The sequence below is a fragment of the Mizuhopecten yessoensis genome, unplaced genomic scaffold (genome assembly GCF_002113885.1).
Source record: "Mizuhopecten yessoensis strain PY_sf001 unplaced genomic scaffold, ASM211388v2 scaffold8657, whole genome shotgun sequence".
NCBI lineage: Eukaryota > Metazoa > Mollusca > Bivalvia > Pectinida > Pectinidae > Mizuhopecten > Mizuhopecten yessoensis.
In genome coordinates, this window is record NW_018407656.1 from 436,839 (window position 1) to 457,744 (window position 20,906).

At 36.0% G+C, this 20,906-nt stretch overlaps 1 protein-coding gene across 17 annotated transcripts in view; it reads left to right on the forward strand.

The window, feature by feature from the left end:
• The window catches only part of LOC110456312 (protein unc-13 homolog B-like), a 206,445-nt gene that overhangs the window by 178,222 nt on the left and 7,317 nt on the right, over positions 1-20,906 (forward strand). For 16 of the 17 annotated variants that reach the window (XM_021506965.1, XM_021506962.1, XM_021506971.1 and 13 more), the window contains 13 exons: positions 1,804-2,063; positions 2,711-2,796; positions 5,473-5,599; positions 6,514-6,610; positions 6,851-6,994; positions 8,254-8,331; positions 9,011-9,088; positions 11,038-11,288; positions 12,327-12,381; positions 12,893-12,964; positions 17,787-17,888; positions 19,474-19,795; positions 20,483-20,642. In XM_021506965.1, the coding sequence (XP_021362640.1) occupies positions 1,804-2,063; positions 2,711-2,796; positions 5,473-5,599; positions 6,514-6,610; positions 6,851-6,994; positions 8,254-8,331; positions 9,011-9,088; positions 11,038-11,288; positions 12,327-12,381; positions 12,893-12,964; positions 17,787-17,888; positions 19,474-19,795; positions 20,483-20,642 (1,832 nt within the window). Of the gene's footprint in view, positions 1-1,803; positions 2,064-2,710; positions 2,797-5,472; positions 5,600-6,513; positions 6,611-6,850; positions 6,995-8,253; positions 8,332-9,010; positions 9,089-11,037; positions 11,289-12,326; positions 12,382-12,892; positions 12,965-13,242; positions 13,270-17,786; positions 17,889-19,473; positions 19,796-20,482; positions 20,643-20,906 lie in introns of all 17 variants that reach the window. The other variant, XM_021506978.1, reaches the window with a different exon arrangement.

A 20,906-nucleotide genomic window follows, 5' to 3' on the forward strand; every position in this document is an offset into this window, starting at 1 on the left:
AAATAAATGCATATATGTTTTTTGTTAATTTTTTGGTTGTATTAACAAAAATACGTCGCTGTTAGTTTTCAAGCATGAGAAGAGCATGGCTGAACACAAGGTTCTATTCGTGATAGCTCCTGTAGAAACTTAACGTAATGCTGGATTTGTAAAGTTGACAAATAATTAGTCACCAGTATCAGATGTTATCAGCACAGTTACAATGTTGCTTTCAAATATCATATTAAGTGATGCTGTACAGAGTAAAGAAATATTGGATTTAAAAATTGAAAACAAGTTGATACAGTTAGCGAATTTGTTAAAAAAAATAAAAAAATCTTGAGGTTAATTAGATTTTTTTAGAAGATTTAATAATTTTAATAAATTTAATAACAATTTAAGAAATTATCTGAAAAAACTTTGATAAATCCCAACTCTTGTAAAGAATAATTAATCTAATTGCTAATGAAAATAAATGTAAATTTCATAAAACTACATATATCAATGTAGGTTATTTATTCTTTTAATATATTTGAGAGACAAAGAAATTAATAAGAAATTATGTCATAGTTGATGCATCCTCGATCACCAAATTTTAGATGCATGGATACAAAATGACAGTGACATTATATTTGTATCATTGCTATATAAAAAGATATTAATATTATAAAAGCCATTCAGTATAGCACAAGAAATCAATTTGAGCTTCTGACACAATCACAGCTTTTTATCGTTGCAATTTTAAGCCATCATGTTTAATTTTGAACACCGTTTACAAAAGAGAGCTTCCTGTTTTTTGTTCATAACGAAAATTATTTATATATTTATACTATATGCGAAACTGTAACGTACTAATTTTTAGTGGAAATATTATTTTAGCGCTAATGTTAATGTTTTATTAACTGTACACTGTCTTTGATCTGCAAATGTTTTTTTCCAGCATCGATATAGATTTGATATATTGATTCAGATCGAGTTTGAAGCTCGATAATCGAAAGAAGATTTAGAAATAATTTATTGTTTTTTGTCTTATATTTTGTGAAAGTTTGGGGTTTTGTTTTTCGGATCACACACTCCTTATCGGAATTTCATTGCACTTGACCTTGACTCCTGTTGGTCCAATGTCACAGATTTTACTTCTAATATAAGCTAAATATCAGTCTTGTTTGTATGATATATGGCATTATTTGAATTTTAGTTCAATTGATCTACTACTGTGTGGGTTTAACATTTCACGTTTACTAATTGAAGTAAAGTCACAAACAACAAAGCCACAAGCGCAAAAACATCTTGTTTGGTCATCCATGCCGTCCTATTATCTGTGAGCTGTATGCTAATTGTTGCCCTAATCTTTATAAGCAATGGAACATATTGATAGGTATATTCATCTTTCAGTAAACTTGACTAATGATCAACATGACTGACCCTAGGTCAGATCTGAGTACTCGTTCCAACTCGCTCCAGATAATTTGTTGAAACTCATTATTAACCTGCAAAATTATAAAAGATATTTTTAATCTTTGTTTTTACTCATAATAACTTCAAAGGAAGTATTCAGATGAAAACAATGTTGTAATTTGCAGTTCATGTTAAATGATTCAAATAATGAAAAAAAAAATATAAATTTTTACCTGAACTGAATCAAAATATTTCATCCTCTTTTTATTTTCTAAATACTTTTGGTGATAGAGGATAAAATATATCACATTCAATATTGTAACAGGTTTGTTGATTGACAAGGCTGTATGTTTGTTTAGAAATATTAAATTTTTAACTTGTTATGTGCGTAAAACTAATATAGACATTGTACTTTGACCTTAACAGGTACAGGAATTGCCGAGTCCGCCCCGCGCCAGTACCGTGGTCAAAGACTGTGTGATTGCCTGCATGAAGTCTACATACCAGTTTCTGCTTGACAATTGTTACGAGCTCTATCAGCGCGAGTTTCAGACAGATCCCGCGGAAGCTGAGGCAGACCAACAGGGCGGAAACGCCAATAGCCTTGACCTTCTCCACAAGCTCATCACTCTGATCGTGTCTGTGATCGAAGAGGATCGGAACAGTTACACGCCGGTCCTCAACCAGTCAGTGCCTACTTCCTTATAGCAGTTGTCTCCCTTGTGATTCTATACACTTCCTGTTGGCAGTTGTCTCCCTTGTTATTATATACACTTCCTGTTGGCAGTTGTCTCTCTTGTTATTTTATACAATTTCTGTTAGCAGTTGTCTCCCCTTCATTCCCAAAATACTATGCTATGTGTTAAAACCATCAGGTACATTTTGGATATGTACTTTGTGTATAATATCCCCATTTATGATGTCGCAAAGAGTAAAAGAAATTGTTGTTTTTCTTTTCTTTTTTTCAGTCTAATAATTCACAAAGTCAATTTTTTTATGTTTTAATGTCTTTCTAGTCCATTCAAAGTTTTTTGAAACTCATTTAAAAAAAAAAAACTTATTTGAGATTATTAATATCTTAAATATTTGTAAATAAAGGGAAATCCTTTCAAATATAATTTCTGAAGGAAGTGTTAAAACTTTTATTTATGTATAATCCATTAGCTAAAATCTAAATGTATCAGTTTCCTCCAGAACTATTGAAAATTATAGTTCTATATGATATTTGATTAGATAAGGTTGATTTATTAACATGGCTAGCCTCTTTCTTCACACATATATGATTTCTAATATGCATATCTTGATGGTGCACATTGTTTTTTTTCCCCGTTAGGTTTCCGCAAGAGCTCAATGTAGGTCAAGTAAGTGCTGCCAACATGTGGGCGTTATTCTCTCAGGACTCCTGCTATGCTTTACAAGGTAAGTCAAGGTCAGCTTCAGAAGTGTCAAGGTCAAGTTTAGGTCATAAGGTCATATCAATATTTAACTTTCAATTCCTGATAATCAGCAAACTTTTAATCAGAGATAATCAGCATAATTCTGTTTTATCTTAAGGTTCGTTCATTTCAAGATTTTTGGTGAAAAGGTATAAAACAGAAAAACAAGTTAAGAAAACATATTCTGTTGAAGCAAACTACCAGCTTTTCAGGTACTCCCAATCAGGAGATTATAGGTTTGCAGTCCATCCTCCAATCAGTCATCCTTCAGTCAGTCCAAATGAAAGTTCGCACATGCTTCAGTCAGTCCATCTGTCTGTCAGTCCATCCTTCAGTCAGTCCATCAGTCTGTCAGTCAATCCTTCAGTCTGTCCCTATGCAGTCAGTCCATCTGTCTGTCAGTCCATCCTTTAGTCCATACATCAGTCAGTCAATCCTTCAATCAGTCAATCCTTCAGTCAGTCCATCCATCAGTCGGTCCATCTGTCAGTCAGTCCATCTGTCTGTCAGTCCATCTGTCTGTCAGTCCATCTGTCAATCAGTCAATCCATCAGTCAGTCCATCCATCTGTCGGTCCATCCTTAGGTCAGTCCATTTGTCTGTCAGTCCATCCTTCAGTCAGTCCATCAGTCTGTCAGTCAATCCATCAGTCAGTCCGTCCATCTGTCGGTCCATCCTTAGGTCAGTCCATTTGTCTGTCAGTCCATCCTTCAGTCAGTCCATCAGTCTGTCAGTCAATCCTTCAGTCTGTCCCTATGCAGTCAGTCCATACGTCAGTCAGTCAATCCTTCAGTCTGTCCCTATGCAGTCAGTCCATTTAGTATCTGTCAGTCCATCCTTTAGTCCATCTGTCAGTCAGTCAATCCTTCAGTCACTTAATCCTTCAGTCAGTCCATCCATCAGTCGGTCCATCTGTCAGTCAGTCAATCCTTCAGTCAGTCCATCTGTCAGTCAGTCAATCCTTCAGTGAGTCCATCTGTCTGTCAGTCAATCTATCAGTCAGTCCGTCTGTCAATCAGTCAATCTATCAGTCAGTCCGTCTGTCGGTCCATCCTTCAGTCAGTCCATCTGTCTGTCAGTCAATCCTTCAGTCTGTCCCTATGCAGTCAGTCCATACGTCAGTCAGTCAATCCTTCAGTCACTTAATCCTTCAGTTAGTCCATCCATCAGTCAGTCCATTTGTCAGTTAGTCAATCCTTCAGTCAGTCCATCTGTCAGTCAGTCAATCTTTCAGTCAATCCATCTGTCTGTCAGTCCATCTGTCAGTCAGTCCATCTGTCAGTCAGTCCATCTGTCTGTCAGACCATCTGTCAGTCAGTCCATCTGTCTGTCAGTCAATCCTTCAGTCAGTCCATCTGTCAATCAGTCAATCCATCAGTCAGTCTGTCCGTCTGTCGGTCCATCCTTCAGTCGGTTAGTCAATCCTTCAGTCAGTTCATCTGTCTGTCAGTCCTTCCTTCAGTCAGTCCATCTGTCAGTCAGTCAATCCTTCAGTCAGTCCATCTTTCTGTCAGTCTGTCAGTCAATCAGTCAATCCATTAGTCAGTCTGTCCGTCTGTCGGTCCATCCTTCAGTCAGTCAATCCATCAGTCAGTCCATATGTCAGTCAGTCAATCCTTCAGTCAGTCCATCTTTCTGTCAGTCTGTCAGTCAATCAGTCAATCCATCAGTCAGTCTGTCCGTCTGTCGGTCCATCCTTCAGTCAGTCCATCTGTCAATCAGTCAATCTATCAGTCAGTCCGTCCGTCTGTCGGTCCATCCTTCAGTCAGTCCATCTGTCTGTCAGTCCATCCTTCAGTCAGTCCATCTGTCAGTCAGTCAATCCTTCAGTCAGTCCATCTGTCTGTCAGTCCATCATTCAGTCAGTCTGTCTGTCTGTCAGTCAATTCTTCAGTCAGTCCATCTGTCTGTCAGTCCATCTGTCTCTGTCTGTCAGTCCATCTGTCTGTCAGTCCATCTGTGTCAGTCCATCTGTCTGTCAGTCCATCTGTCTGTCAGTCCATCTGTCTGTCAGTCAATCCTTCAGTCAGTCCATCTGTCTTTCAGTCAATCCTTCAGTCAGTCCATCTGTCTGTCAGTCCATCCTTCAGTCAGTCCATCTGTCAGTCAGTCAATCCTTCAGTCAGTCCATCTGTCTGTCAGTCCATCATTCAGTCAGTCTGTCTGTCTGTCAGTCAATTCTTTAGTCAGTCCATCTGTCTGTCAGTCCATCTGTCTCTGTCTGTCAGTCCATCTGTCTGTCAGTCCATCTGTCTGTCAGTCCATCTGTTTGTCAGTCGATCCTACAGTCAGTCCATCTGTCAGACAGTTCATCCGTTAGTCAGTCCATCAGTGCATTAAATTTTCTCTTATGTTTTCTGTGAACTTCAATTGTCAAGTTTCATTTATTTATTTATTTTTTCATTTAAACATATTTTATTGCCAATATGATTTAGCAATGGGATTGGACAAGTTTTGTATGCAAGTATCTCTTGGGATGACAAAGTGTCGCATACAGAAATTTGGTCCCGTTCCCAATCACATGTTCCCAAGCATATACAAGTTATTGTTTTGTGTTCATTTGTGCTGCTTCAGTTTGTCTGGGGGTGGCAAGGGGACAGCAGTTTGCTTTGTTTCAAATAATTTTAAAGAAAAGATTTTTTTTCATTTTCTATTTCAGAGCATGAAGTAGAACGGTCCTGTAAGAGCTCTGAGTATATGAATCTCCACTTCAAGTTAAAATGGCTTTACACCAAGTATATTGCTGATGTGCCTCAATACAAGGGGACAGTCCCGGAGTATCCACAGTAAGTCCGATAGCGTACATATGGGTTGTAAATTGGATTATTTGCCTTCACGGAAAGGCTATTTTTTCATTCCTGTGAATGTATGACAGAAATGTCCAGGATTAAGAAAGGAGTGAAAGAAATTGCTATTTTACACCCAGTTTCACGTATGTGCAGACGTCACAACGGGATACCAATGACATGACATCATGAATTTGGGAACATTCCGATGCGGGGATGCAGACATTGTGACACCTTTTGTGGTTTCTGAGTTAATTCTGTTGATTTGAATCAGAGAAAAATACTCTCTCAAACCTAGGGGTGTAGGAAAGGGAAATTCCACCCTCAGGCTTCTCAGATTAGGTAAAACCCTCAGATTTTTAGATTGGTGCTAAATCCACTGCAAGCCTCAGGTTTTACCCAATTTGAAAATCCCTTGGGTAGAACTTCCCTATCCTACACCCTTATAGGCATGAAGGAGTCTTATAATCTCATACACCTGTATGTATATATATATATATCCAAGGGGACGATCTGGAGTATCCACAGAAAGGTGAATTATTGTCACCCTTCTATATATAAGGGGATGGTCCCAAACTATAAACATTAAAGAGAAAGAAAAAAAACTTGTGTTCTATACCATATGGGATGATCCCCGAGTGTCTACATTAAGGAGAAAAGAATCTCAAACTCTTTTGTGTGACATCACAATTATATAAAGTATTATGTAAACAGTTTAACGGGTCAGTTAGCCTTTGTTCTTTGAGACTTGTGTTGTTGGTTTTTTTAAATGGGGAAAAAAACCTGTTGCGTATTTATTTTTTCAGATTTGAATCCTGAAAATGACCCTGGAATAGTACTGATCTAGCAGTATCTTAGTTTGTTGTACTGGTGTTGTGCTCCAAGTTTACCCGTACCCGTGTTTTCCTTTGTAGATGGTTTGAACCATTTGTAATGCAGTGGTTGAACGAAAATGACGATGTTTCCATGGAATATCTCCACAGTGCCTATGAACGTGACAAAAAAGACGGGGTGAGGGAAACAGAGTAGAAGCTTCAGAACAATTCCGTTCATTTATATTTTATTTGGTCTTGAAGAGCATAATTTAATATCCTAATTATCTAACTTTTCTGTTTCCAAAATCATTAATCATAGACTTAACTGATTTGTTTTTGTTCAAATTCCAAAAGATTTTCAAATACTGACTAAGTACATGTATAATAGTTTATGTTCGAATTCTAAATAGTCTATATGTGATTTTTGTGGTTTCAGTTCCAAAAGAGTTCCGAGCACTCTCTGTTTTCTACGTCGGTGGTGGATGTGTTCACACAGCTCAACCAGTGCTTTGATGTCATCAAAAAGCTGGAGTGTCCAGACCCTGAAGTGGTTAAACGCTACATGAGGCGGTTCGCAAAAGTAAATGAAATATTTTACGTGTTTTATTTTATTTTTAGCTCAGTTTTCAGAATGTAGTGTTGTACGGACTTCTCTGTATTCATCTGGCTACATCTTTCATGTCTGGACCGAGATTTCTAAGCTGATAATTTCGTAGAAGTGTTTGTGTGATGTTGGTATATGTAGCATACAGTTTTTAGCTCACCTGCCCGAAGGGCAAATGAGCTTATGCCATGGTGCGGCGTCCGTCGTCCGTCAACTTTTCCTAAAAATTGGTACTAGTCATAAATGACTGAGTAAATTTTGACCAAATTTGGTCAGAAGCATCCTTAGGAGAAAGGGAACAAATTTTGTATAAATAGTGGGTCTGGCCCCTGGGGGCTGAGGAGTGGGGCCAGATAGGGAAAATATAGCAAATTCTCTAAAATCCTTCTTCTTCTGTAGGATTGAAAGGATTAGTTCCATATATGGTCTGAAGCATCCTTGGGTGAAGGGGAACCAATTTTGTATAAACCGTGGATCTTGCCCCTGAGGAGCCTGAGGGGCGGGGCCCAATAGGGAACACATAGTAAATTCTTTAAAATCCTTCTTTTTCTGTAGGAATGAAAGAATTTGTTCCATATTTAGTCTGAAGCATCCTTGGGTGAAGGGGAACCAATTTGTATAGCTATGGGTCTGGCCCCTGAGGGGCCTGGGAGGTGGGGCCCAATAGGGGAAATACCGTATAGCAAATTCTTACAGCCCTTGGACTCATTTTGAGAATATTTTGCCATGATTGCTTAGATTTCCAGGTGAGCGATACAGGACCTCTGGGCCTCTTGTTTGTATGTATAATCCCAAATCAAAGTTGTAGCAAGGAGTTTAAGGTCAAATCAATAATCTTCTTAGTAAGTGTTGCTATGATTATTCCAAGGAGGGGACTGTAAGTTTGTGCTCTGTCAGTCTGTCAGTTAGTTATTCCTTCCATTATTTTGTCAAGGGCTTATCTCATATGCTCTGTAATGTATATATGACAAGTGTCTCTTAGGATGAAATTGGGTCTCCTTCTGTCCTATATACAGAGTTACTACCCTTTTTTTCAGCTTTGATACCAAGCTTTGTCATGCAGGGAGGAGAGACTATGGATTTCTTGAAATACCTCGCCTTATTTATAAATAATTACGTATACATTACAAAGAAACAACATTTATCACATCAGATTTTAAATATCATTATATTTTGCATATATATAAATATGCATTCTGTTTACTAAATCTGTTTGTTGTTGTTTACTTTTACAGACAGTCAATAAAGTACTTCTCACCTATGCAGATACAGAGAAAAAAGATTTTGAAAAGTACACAAACAATAACCGAGTGGTAAGTGTTTCACTGAAACAAATACGCTACATTTGATATATTTCATTGAAATATTAGCAAGAATTTTATGATATATTTGAAATATTAACAAGATTTTTAATTTATATTTTAAAATATTTTGATGAAATTTTATAAAAATAATATCATGTTCTAGTTTAAAACAAATATATATCAAAATGAATTACTCTTGGTCTTTGCAAAATTAGGAATTTATGTGTAGAAATTTTATATTTTCATTTACTTGGTATGGACTTTTTCTCAAAAGCAATGTTGCTACAATGAATGTTTCATATAGTGTCAATGTGTCCAGTGAGAATTTCTTCTTTTACAAAATTCAGGCAATCAGAAAACAAATATAACAATGAAACCTGCTTTGGAGACCACCTGTCTATAAAGACCACCTGTTCGTCTATAAGATCCCCTGTCTATAGGATCCCCTGTCCATAAGATCACCTGTCTTTAAAGATCCCCTGTCTATTTCCATAGAATTATACCTTTAATGGTTTCTTTTTGATAACACTCTGTTATCATGTGCCACCATCCAGAGTATCTTTCTATAAAACTTGTCTATTACGAATTTTCTCTCATTATCCATTGAGTTGTCTTTATGAATAGGTTTGATTTATAGAATTGTTTTTCTCTCGACATTTTAAATATATTTCATACTTTTATCCTTCAGGCATGTATTTTAATGAACAACATTCAACAGTTACGAGTACAGTTGGAAAAAGTGTTTGAATCCATGGGAGGAGAGAAGGTATGTAGAAGCCTCGATACTCAGTATCGTCAAAACTTTCCTTTCATAGTTCTGATGTAAGAGAAATAGAATCTCATACACTTCTTATGGAGGCCTCGATCCTCAGTATCGTCAAAACTTTCCTTTTATAGTTCTGATGTAAGAGAAATAGAATCTCATACACTTCTGATGGAGGCCTCGATCCTCAGTATCGTCAAAACTTTCCTTTTATAGTTCTTATGTAAGAGAAATAGAATCTCATACACTTCTGATGGAGGCCTCGATCTTCAGTATCGTCAAAATTTCCTTTTATAGTTCTTATGTGAGAGAAATAGAATCTCATACACTTCTGATGGAGGCCTCAGTCCTCAGTATCGACAAAACTTTCCTTTTATAGTTCTTATGTAAGAGAAATAAAATCTCAAACACTTCTGATGGAGGCCTCGGTCCTCAGTATCATCAAAACTTTCCTTTTATAGTTCTTATGTAAGAGAAATAGAATCTCATACACTTCTGATGGAGGCCTTGGTCCTCAGTATCATCAAAACTTTCCTTTTGTAGTTCTTATGGAAAAGAAATAGAATCTCATACACTTTTGATGGTAGCCTCGATCCTCGGTATCGTCAAAACGTTCCTTTTGTAGTTCTTATGTAAAAGAAATAGAATCTCATACTCTAAATAATGGGATATTATTTGGAAATTACAAGTTGAGACAGAGTTGATTTAGACTTTCACAAATGTAGGTTAGCATTTGCTGTCATTTTCAATATTAGTGTTTGTAGTGTATAATGATGTAAAAATAGGTAATGAAATGGCATTAGCTTGATCATAGTGTTAATGATGTGAGACATCCCTGTCCAGAGGGAATGAATTATACCTCATCTATATAGTGTTAATGATGTGAGACACCCCTGTCCAGAGAGAATGAATTATACCTCATCTATATAATGTTAATGATGGGAGACATCCCTGTCCAGAGGGAATGAATTATACCTCATCTATATAGTGTTAATGATGGGAGACATCCCTGTCCAGAGGGAATGAATTATACCTCATCTATATAGTGTTAATGATGGGAGACATCCCTGTCCAGAGGGAATGAATTATACCTCATCTATATAGTGGTAATGATGTGAGACATCCTTGTCCAGAGGGAATGAATTATACCTTATCTATATAGTGTTAATGATGGGAAACATCCCTGTTCAGAGGGAATGAATTATACCTCATCTATATAGTGTTATTGATGTGAGACAATTCCCTGTCCAGAGGGAATGAATTATACCTCATCTATATAGTGGTAATGATGTGAGACATCCTTGTCCAGAGGGAATGAATTATACCTTATCTATATAGTGTTAATGATGTGAGACATCCCTGTCCAGAGGGAATGAATTATACCTCGTCTATATAGTGTTAATGATGTGAGACATCCTTGTCCAGAGGGAATGAATTATACCTCATCTATATAGTGTTAATGATGTGAGACATCCCTGTCCAGAGGGAATGAAGAATAATTTATACCTCATCTATATGAATGTTTGATTGGAGTATATTATATACATGACAGGGAAATAAAACATCATATTCCTCTCACACACTCTAGTTTCACTGGTCATTTTTTCTTCATTCAGACCCTCTCTAGATAAAAGGACCAGAGCTTACCACATCTGAGTTCTCAGAACTGAAGTAAACAACAACAATGGCGTGTCAACTACATCATCTTATCTGTAACCATGTATTGTTCTGTTGGCATAATAAAACAAGTATTGCCCTTGTTCTAGGGAAACACAAAGTATTTACCTCAGTTGATCATGTTTCACTCAAGCTTTGCCCTCATGAAACACGATTAATCTTGGGAGAAAAATAAGTGTGTTTCTCTCCCACAAGGAGAATAAATGTATGATATTATTTGACGTATAAGTCTTTGATCCTGTGACTGATTAAATTATCTGTGCGCTATTTAACAGCTGGATACCGAAGCTTCACAAATGTTGAAGGAACTGCAGCAAAAACTCAACACTGTGCTGGATGATCTCGCTATGATATTTGCCAAAAGTTTGGAACCTCAGATTCAACAAAGTATGCAAGAATTAGGGACTTTATTATCCAAAGTGAAAGGTGCAGGCCAGGTCTCCTTGGCCCAACCCAGCCAGAGGAACAGTATCCAGCAGGAGTCCGATATGGTGCTAGGTCCCCTTATGGACCTTCTTGACGGCAGGTATGTGTTGTGATATGGTGCTAGGTCCCCTTGTAGACTTTCTTGACGGCAGGTATGTGTTGTGATATGGTGCTAGGTCCCCTTATGGACCTTCTTGACGGCAGGGATGTGGTGTGATATGGTGCTAGAACCCCTTGTAGACCTTCGTGACAGCAGGTATATGTAAAGGTATTGGGATATGGTGCTAGGACCCCTTGTAGACCTTCTTGACAGCAGGTATATGTTAAGGTATTGTGATATGGTGCTAGAACCCCTTGTAGACCTTCTTGACGACAGGTATGTTTTGTGATATGGTGCTAGGACCCCTTGTAGACCTTCTTGACAGCAGGTATATGTTAAGGTATTGTGATATGGTGCTAGAACCCCTTGTAGACCTTCTTGACAGCAGGTATATGTAAAGGTATTGTGATATGGTGCTAGGTCCCCCTATGGACTTTTCTGACGTCAGGTATTTGTAAGTATTGTGATATGGTGCTAGAACCCCTTGTAGACCTTCTTGACAGCAGGTATATGTGTAGGTATTGTGATATGGTGCTAGGTCCCCTTGTGGACCTTTTTGACGGCAGGTATGTGTAGGTAATGTGATATGGTGCTAGATCCCCTTACGGCCCTTTTTGACGGCAGGTATGTGTAGGTACAGTGAAACCTCCATATAATGCCCATTATTTCATTTGCCACCTTGCTTACCGCCAACATAATTTGAGGTCCCTCTTTCTAGTTTTTCTAAAAATTCCTTTATATATTTCCCTCACTGTATTGCCAACCCCCTCTAAAACATAAAACAAATCTGCACAAATGGTGACATAATAACTGCATTTTACTGTATTGTGATAGGAACCTATTCCTATTCTGTATCTTCTTGACAAACATGTTTCAAAATCATTTCTAGTATATACAGGAAGCACTGGTTGTATACAATAAAATTAATGCACTTTGGTTGTAATATGGCTTATAGCTAGTAATTCTGTACTAGGTATTTCTACAGTATTAACGGAAACAATTCAAAAATTCATGTAAGTATGCTCTTTGTGTTTTCAGCCTGACAATGTTTGCTCAACTCTGCGAAAAGACTGTGCTAAAACGTCTCCTGAAGGTTCGTGCTTTGTCTGAATATTAAATCAATATTTATCAAGGTTTCGCGAATTGAGATAAAGTATGTACAATAAAGCTTACATTTCCAACTAAATTATGATGTGAATTGTCTAATTTTCATGAATAGTGAAAATAAGATATATTTAACTGTTAGAAATTGTAAAAAATTACAAACGGTAGTCTAGTGGTAGGACACCGGGCTCATGACCGAAGGGTTGCAGGTTCGAGTCAGGGCACGGCACTGTGTTGTACCTTTGAGCAAGATACTTTACTTCCGCTTGTTCCAGTCTACTCAGCTGTAAATGAGTACGTGGTTGGGCATTGCTAGAATTGTTGAATGCTAGCTGTGAGCGCCGAAATGGCAGCATCCGGCTGTATGCTCCCTAGGGAGTTAAGAAGGTATTGGCTAGTTGCAAAGGCCCTATAACCACGGATAATAGTTTGTGAACCGGTTTGAGACGACCTACTAACTAGGTTGTGATAATTTATTTATTTACCTGACCTGTTTACAGGAGCTGTGGAGGATAGTGATCTATACAATGGAGAAGAAAGTTGTGCTTCCGCCCCTCTCAGATCCTCGACAGGTAAGAACCTACATAAGATTTGAACCTCTGAATCTGAATAAAAATAATATATGAAGACATACTTTTTTTTAAATGGAGACAACTGCAAGTAATTACAATTAATTTAGTAAATGTGTTGAACTTTTATAACATACAAGAAAAAAAATCATTTTGAAAACTTTTGTAATTGCTCTGAAAGTATTTCAGATTACTATAAATAATATTTCTTTGATGATAAAGTAACTTTTTATTGATATTTCTTTACTCTATAAAACACTGATACATTGTTTATTTTATAGGAGAAAGGCTCAAAATCAGATGTCAGGGTATATAAACACTATCCAACATTAGTATTCTGACTAGTATACATGGGTTTAAGACCATGTTATCTAACACAGGATTCTGATTTCTCAAAAATTGGGTTCAGGCTTAAGTTTTCTTAAGAGAAATATTTGTGATCTATTATACAAATACACATTTTTTCTTTCTTTTTCTTATTTTCCTCAAATCTGAAGTTTCAAACAAAAATATCTGACATCTTTTACAAATATGTATTAATCTTTAGTTATTGATAAACAGAAATTGAGATTAAGTAACAAAATTATGTAAAGAAAAGAGTTAGTCTGAACTAGTTTTGATATGAGAAATTCAGAATCTGATATTCTACTAATGTGAGTGATGGTTGTGGGAAAAGAAGGAATTGCTGTGTCGCTTGTCTTAAAAATGGGTAGCCCTGGTGTGCCTTTACATAAGGGAGAAAATTCTAGTTCCAAGAGGAGATAAATAAGATGAGATATCTGTTGTTTTAGAGGAAATCAAACAATTTAGATGCTGATGGATTAATTTTTGGATATCGTAGGTAACTCTAGATTTAAGGGGAGGTCATTTTGGAAATGGGGAATAACTCTAGATTTTAGGGGAGATAAATATGTAAATATTAGATTTTAGAAAGGCTTCACTCAGATGAATATGGAGTTTTTTTAAATGAAGCATTTAACGTGAATCAAAATTTTAAAAAATGTTGGCAGGAGGAAGGTTAGAAATGATCCCTAACGTTCTTAACCCTTTTTCTTTGATTGACAGGAACAGTTTGGCACTTATTGATTTTGATGCTATAAGCATGGGAATTGGACTGTACAAGGGTCTGGGTTTAAATTGCCTTTTTTTCTTGTTGCAAACTCACAAACAATGACAAATTCTGACACAATTTGTTTTTTGTATGTTATGAAAATAAAGGACCTTGGATCATTCATTTGATTTCTTATTAAAAAGAAAGAACACTATAATTTAAAAAGAATGAAATTTGTGAGCAGGATTTGTGAGTTTTTGTGTTTGAAGGGAATTATAGAATGGAAAATATAGAATGTGAAATAACCATAATATGCTTACTTATATCCCTTGCTTTCACCCAGCAGGGAACATTATTTTCAGCGTCCAGCTCTAATATTCCGTACTAAACAGTCAACTGTGCTTTTCATTCTTTACATTCCTAACATTAATATTTCAAATGGATATTGGCCCAAGATTCCTTTGTTTAGCTGGCAGTACTTGGTTCAAATCTGAAAAAGAACATTTTTTGCGAATTCTTTATTACAACTTGTAACCCTTGTTTGATTGGCCAAAGGTATTTCTGTGTGCGATGACTTTCTTTTCACCGGCAGACATTAATGTAGCTCTTTACACTCTTCAATCCCTCCATCGTCATTGATGAATGTTTTAATTATTCAAACAATATCTTTAAGATCAGTTACAAGGATTTTCACCAAAAGTCATCCTAACAGTTTGGACATTCATTCTTCAAATCTTATATTTTTCAACAGTAGGGATTGTGTCCATAAAAGATCATTGGAGTTGTCACAAATGGTGTTTTAGAGTTACTTGCCCTTGATTTTCCTGTCTTGAGTTGTATACCTATCGAGACTCTACCATTAGATGGGTCCATATCCAACAACCTGTCCTTGATGCTGCATCAGATCTTTCTTTTCATTTACCTCTGATTTAAGCCCGTAAAATTATAGGAGTCAATATTAGATAAATGAAGAGAATGGTTGGAAGTCTTTGAATCATAATCTAATAAGCTTAGTTTTGATTTGTCCTTATAATTAGTGGTATAAAGAAATGGCTTTGATAGAACTAACTGTTTTTCCTAAGAAAGTTCGTAAATAATCATTCTTAAGAATACCAAACTCAGTGAATAGCAGTTGTACCATTTTTCTTACATCAACCTTACAGAAGTTCCATTCCCTTTAGACGATGTGTCAGCTTTAAGTCCCTTCGTCTGTTCATCAAGGTGTTCGCCCTCTCTGTATGTCCCACTGCGGGTTTCTTTTGACTGTTTCCTCTTCTTTTTTGAATCCTCTGACTTTCCGCATGGTCTCAGGAACATTCTAGAAAGTTTAAAACCTTGTCTTTATGAAGGACTGTATCACTGTTTTGAGTATACCTAATATTAGACTGATCATGTCGGAACTTAAATCTTTGAATTAAAAAAAAAAAAACTCCTATTTAATGATAATTGGTTCTCCTGTTGACCTGATCTATGTGACCTGCGCTTAGGGATACTGATTTGAACAGGTTGTGAACTGCCCCAAAAATCACTCTCACATTTTCGTTTCCTACATAAAAAAACAGGAGGGTTGTATGTGTATTTTGTGACCCACTGTCAAGTTGATTTGATTATACAAAACTTGAAAAAATTATTATCTGCATATATTTAGCTCCAATTTTGCATCATAACATGGTGTCAGAAAAAGATGTCGGAGTGTCCCAATCCCCATACATGGATGTAATCAACTGAGAATTTTATTTCGGACATGGAAATGAAAAGTGGAGAGATTGGCTTTGGTAATTCCGGGGTAGTTCTCAACCTGTTGGATATGATTATTGACGAGTATTTTGCCATGGTTTGTAATTGCAGTTTCTGTCCCTACCTGGTAAAGGGAAAGGTTCCATTCTTGATGATAAACCCAGGTTTTTGTTCTTTGTTGGTGTAAGTCATGAACTCTTCAGTAAATGTAGCTTCTTCAACTTTAACCTCTGACCTCAGGCTTGTTATGTATTGTACATACTCTGACCTTTAGCTGACCTTATGTGACCTCTGACCTATCTCTATGAAGGCACTCACTCTATGGGATCTATATGCTGGTTTCAACAAAAGTTTGAAATTTCAAACCCTAATTTATCAGAAACTTGAAATCTTTCTTATTTTTGTATATCAGATATTTGATGATTAGCAATTGATTAAAATGCTTTGAATAGACTTGGCTTGTTAATCTGAAATAAGAAAAACTGGTTTGGCTACTTTTTTCTTGCGCATTGTATCCCATGGAGTGTATGTGTGTGAAAATCCAGCACATCTCTGTTCTGCTCAGAGCTTTGAGTGTCACCCCATCACCCCAATCCCCACCAAACCAAATGTCATGGAATCAGTTTTGACAAAGGGCTGTGCATTCTTTTGATTTCATCATATGAGGCCAAGCAAAATTAAAATTAATCAGTAGTTCAGAAGAATAGATACAAGACTAATTTGAGGATTTCACAGGTGTATTTTTCATTACTTACTTTTGTATTTTAAGAATCTTTCTAAACGTTTCATTTTTTAGAAGAATTGTTTTTGATGAAGTCTGAGATTAATTTAACCGCAAACAACAAAGAGTAGATGTTTGCCAAGTTTTTATTTTTTTCTACTGTTTTTTTGGTAGTTCTTTTTTGAATAATTCTGATACTAGCTTCTTCAGAGAGATCTATTCTGAATTTGAAAATTGAAGAGTGAAATAAAAAACCAAAAAGGACTTTGTTCCTCGTAAAAATTGTCTGTGTTTGTCCATTCCCGTGTGCTGACCCCCTGACCCCTCTAGAATCCTAATAAACCCTTCCGCATCTGTATGGACTTGTCCACGTCACTGGCAAGAGGTAAGAGTGGGTCAATGTCGTCTTCCATCTAAAAATCCCAGTGTTGAATGTCGGGGTAGTCTAGAAATTGTACTAATCCAATGACCTTGAACTGATCAAAGTCACTGACATGGTCAAGATCATGGAGCAGTATAAACATGTCTGTGTGTCTATATTGTGTGTCCTGTAGGCAGACCAGATGATTGGTCTGTCAAATCTGTAAGCACTAGCTGTTTCCGATTGGCTGCTCAACATTTAGAATGGTTTAGTTTCCTGTTCTGACTGGTTTTTGAATCCCTGTTCTTTGATTGGCTGGCTGTGTAACAGAGATAAAGTACAATGTGTACTCATGATTGAATTTGTGATGTGCTGCAGTGAACTGCCATTTTGTCCATCATGTGACTAGACTTTTTAAATTAGTTAGTTCGTGGTGACATCACTCTTACTTGCGACAGCAATCAGATTGGAATTCCTTATGACACTGCTAAAAATGTCCTGCGCTGGCAATAATGTCATCGACATCGATGAGCCACAACAACAATGGCTGTACCCTGCAACAGCTGTCGAAACTGCAGCTAATATTTATTTTTTTAGATTTGAAATGACAATGATGACTTCCCACGACTACTGTATTTATTACAGATGACAATCTGCAAAATTATAAATTATGACATTTTAAGGTAAAATTATCCAAACATGAAAAACATATATATATATTCCAAAAATGTTGAAATGCACAATATTTCACAAATTTTGAACAAGGTGACATTTTAAGAACATTATTTTCCAAACGTCAGGAGCAATCATGACATTGACACAGCATCGGAGAAGGATGAAACACCCGCATGACGTTATTCTAAGGTCATGTGAAGTTGGTAAGATTCTGCAAAATAGTCCCAAAGACGCGGGTGTGACATGTATCGCTTATCGAGAGTCGTCCGTCCTTTTTCAGCTCCTGCCTCTACCTGGTACAGCCCAAGCTAAGATAGAAGATGTGTCCCGTTTGCTATTCAACAATGTCAGCCAATTGCCCATGAATGTTCCTATGATTCAGGTGAACCCACGCTTCCATGTCCATTGTGATTGTTGCATCCTAGTCCCCCCCCCCCCGAGTCCTCAGTTTTCTTCGTGTTGTTAAATTGGGTCGTAACACAGTACCACCTTTTATTTTGTCAAGTTTTTACTTGTAGTAGTTAGTATTTCTTACATTCCCCTTGCTTATCTATCTTGTTTGCTTGCTTGCTTCGTTGTGATTTGTATGATATATTGTATAAATGTATACTCTCATGCACAAAGTACAATGCAATTCTTTCATATTTGTTTGTAATATACTATGAATAATATACTAATTTTGTAGATACTATTACAATATCTATTTATTTAGAGTATTTTTCTGATTTGGTGAACATTTTCATTTTTCAGTTGCTAATTTGACGTTTAGTTGTATCATTAAAATTTCATAGATTTAGTTCTCTCTCTCAAATTCCATTAGATTTTTGATACATGGTTAATATTGTGTAGATGCATCACCAGTGTTTTCAAGTTTGTTATTTATTTGATTAGACAACTGCAAAAAATGCCTGTTTTCAATTTCCTATTTTCTTCATGCAAATTAAAAAAAAAATGTAAGTTTATCAATTATGGAAAATGCATTTTGGCAGTTCTTATGAATATTTAATTAGGAGGACAAATTTGAATTGTTGCTATAATTACTGTATAAAATAACTTTAAGTGAGGTTTAATTTTCTTCAATATTAGAATTTTATTTCAAATGTATCCTTTTTAGGGAATAATATAATAAAGTGTACGTAGTGAATAAAATAAGTTTTCAAATTTGATTTTATGATCAAACTGTCTTGTCACATAATGTTTTAAGAGCCCACAAAAATTGGATGTAATCTTATTCTAACAGAGGTTCATAGATACCTGTGCATCTAAAAATAAATATAAAAAAAATCACTCTGTTTCAGTTCATAGAATATTGAAACCTTAAGATGCATGCTATTGGTAAATTCATTCATTTGTATTTAAACACCTGCATTATTTCTGTAATAAATTTTAGTATTTTGTTATTCTAAAATATGTTTGAATGGAATTCAAAGTGTTTGAAATCAAGTGATTTTTTACAGGATATCTAAAATCTATAAAAGAATTTACTTAATGGATAATTGACAAAAATAACTGATTTAAAAAAAAAATCTAAACATTAAATTTTGTTTTTAATAGTGCCTTACACACTGAAATCTGTGCTTTGTTTTTTTGCAAAACTTACCTTTTTCTTTAAAATAGTTCACTACTTCTAGTCCCTTTTTCTAGTCCCATGGTGTATTTCAAATTATAATCAGTTTGCATTATTAATTAATTATTGATAAGTTTAGGAAGGTAGGAGAATAGTATCATATTAAAAACAAAAAATAATACATTTTTTTTCTCTTCAATGAAAAATCATTATATGGAATATTAACAAAAAAAATCCACTGCTTGTTAAAATATTATGTTAAAAAAAAAGTATTAGAAAAGGCAAATTTATTTTATAAGTAGTTATATCATTTTAAAATAGTACAAATTGAAAAGAAAAAAATTGACATTTTGACCTTGAAAATATTTGATAACCTTGGTCTGCTTTACCCATTGAACAGGATATGTCAAAAGAAGCAGAAAAGAACCTGAGTCCAAAGCAATGTGCCGTTCTGGATATGGCCCTCGACACAATCAAACAGTACTTCCATGCTCAGGGTAAAGGGTTGAAGAAGACATTCCTCGACAAGAGTCAGGAACTCCAGTCACTTCGCTACGCCCTTTCCCTGTACACGCAGACGACCGACACGCTCATCAAAACATTCGTCAGTACACAAACGTCGCAAGACCAGCCAAGCAATGAGGACCCCGTAGGGGAGGTATCTGTGCAGGTGGATCTCTTCACACATCCCGGAACTGGAGAACATAAGGTCACGGTCAAAGGTGAGAATTTCTGGTATTTCCCTTTAGGTATGATTTCTCCTCCAAAACCAATTAAATCTTCATCCTATATATTTCTTTGATATCTAGATAAAAAAGGGACTCTGAGATGTTGTACTATGCATAGGTGTACAATTAGTTCAATTTATTAATCCAATCATTACAATTATGAGGATTTTCCAGAAACTAACCACTGGTCCTATGGCACCTGGCTATATACCTCCACATGTGCGCATGCTTGTTTGTGTGTGTGTTGGAGGCATATTGATGTGTTCTGTAAAGCAATGGGACTATGCTTTCAATTCATCTTTTCTTCATGGTTTCACCTCAATCTGATGTCACATAGTGATGGGCTGATGATCGATTCCGATTATCGATTACAAATTCCATAATCGATATAATCAGTCCATCTTTTAAATCACAGTATTTTAAATGTCCTCTATGTAAAATGTGCTTTGAAAGTCTTATATTGTTATGATCTATACTATATGATTGATAAAAATGCATAAAAGTTGCTCGATATTGATTCATTATAAAAGAACGAAACCAAATGTATAGTGAACAAACTCTATCTATTGATGCTCACTCCCAGAAAAAATGAAGTTTGTAATTAATTTGTATATGAAACCAAAGATTATTGGTGTGTGTTGTTTGTGTGGAGTCTAATCTTATCTTTACTGTTTTGGTCAGTTGTGGCAGCTAATGACCTCAAGTGGCAGACGTCCAGCATGTTCCGGCCATTTGTGGAGGTCAATCTGATCGGGCCACACATGAGTGACAAGCGCCGCAAACATTCCACAAAGTCCAAGAGTAACAACTGGTCGCCAAAGTTCAATGAAACCTTTCACTTGTGAGTATACTCTTACTGTAACATATTAGAGCTCCAATACTAAATCTAGATCCTGCTCAATTTATGGGGAGAAAATGCAAAAAGAAATCCTTTCTCTTTCAATACCAAAATAATGTGAACAGTTTTTAGAGGATTTTTCTTTTTCTTTCTTTCTTTTTTCTTTTTCTTTTTTGTCAATTCAGGTGGCTGTTACAACGGGCAGGCCCTTGGGCCTCTTGTTTTATAAGACAAAGATTAGTGAAACATGATTTCACATCATTATGA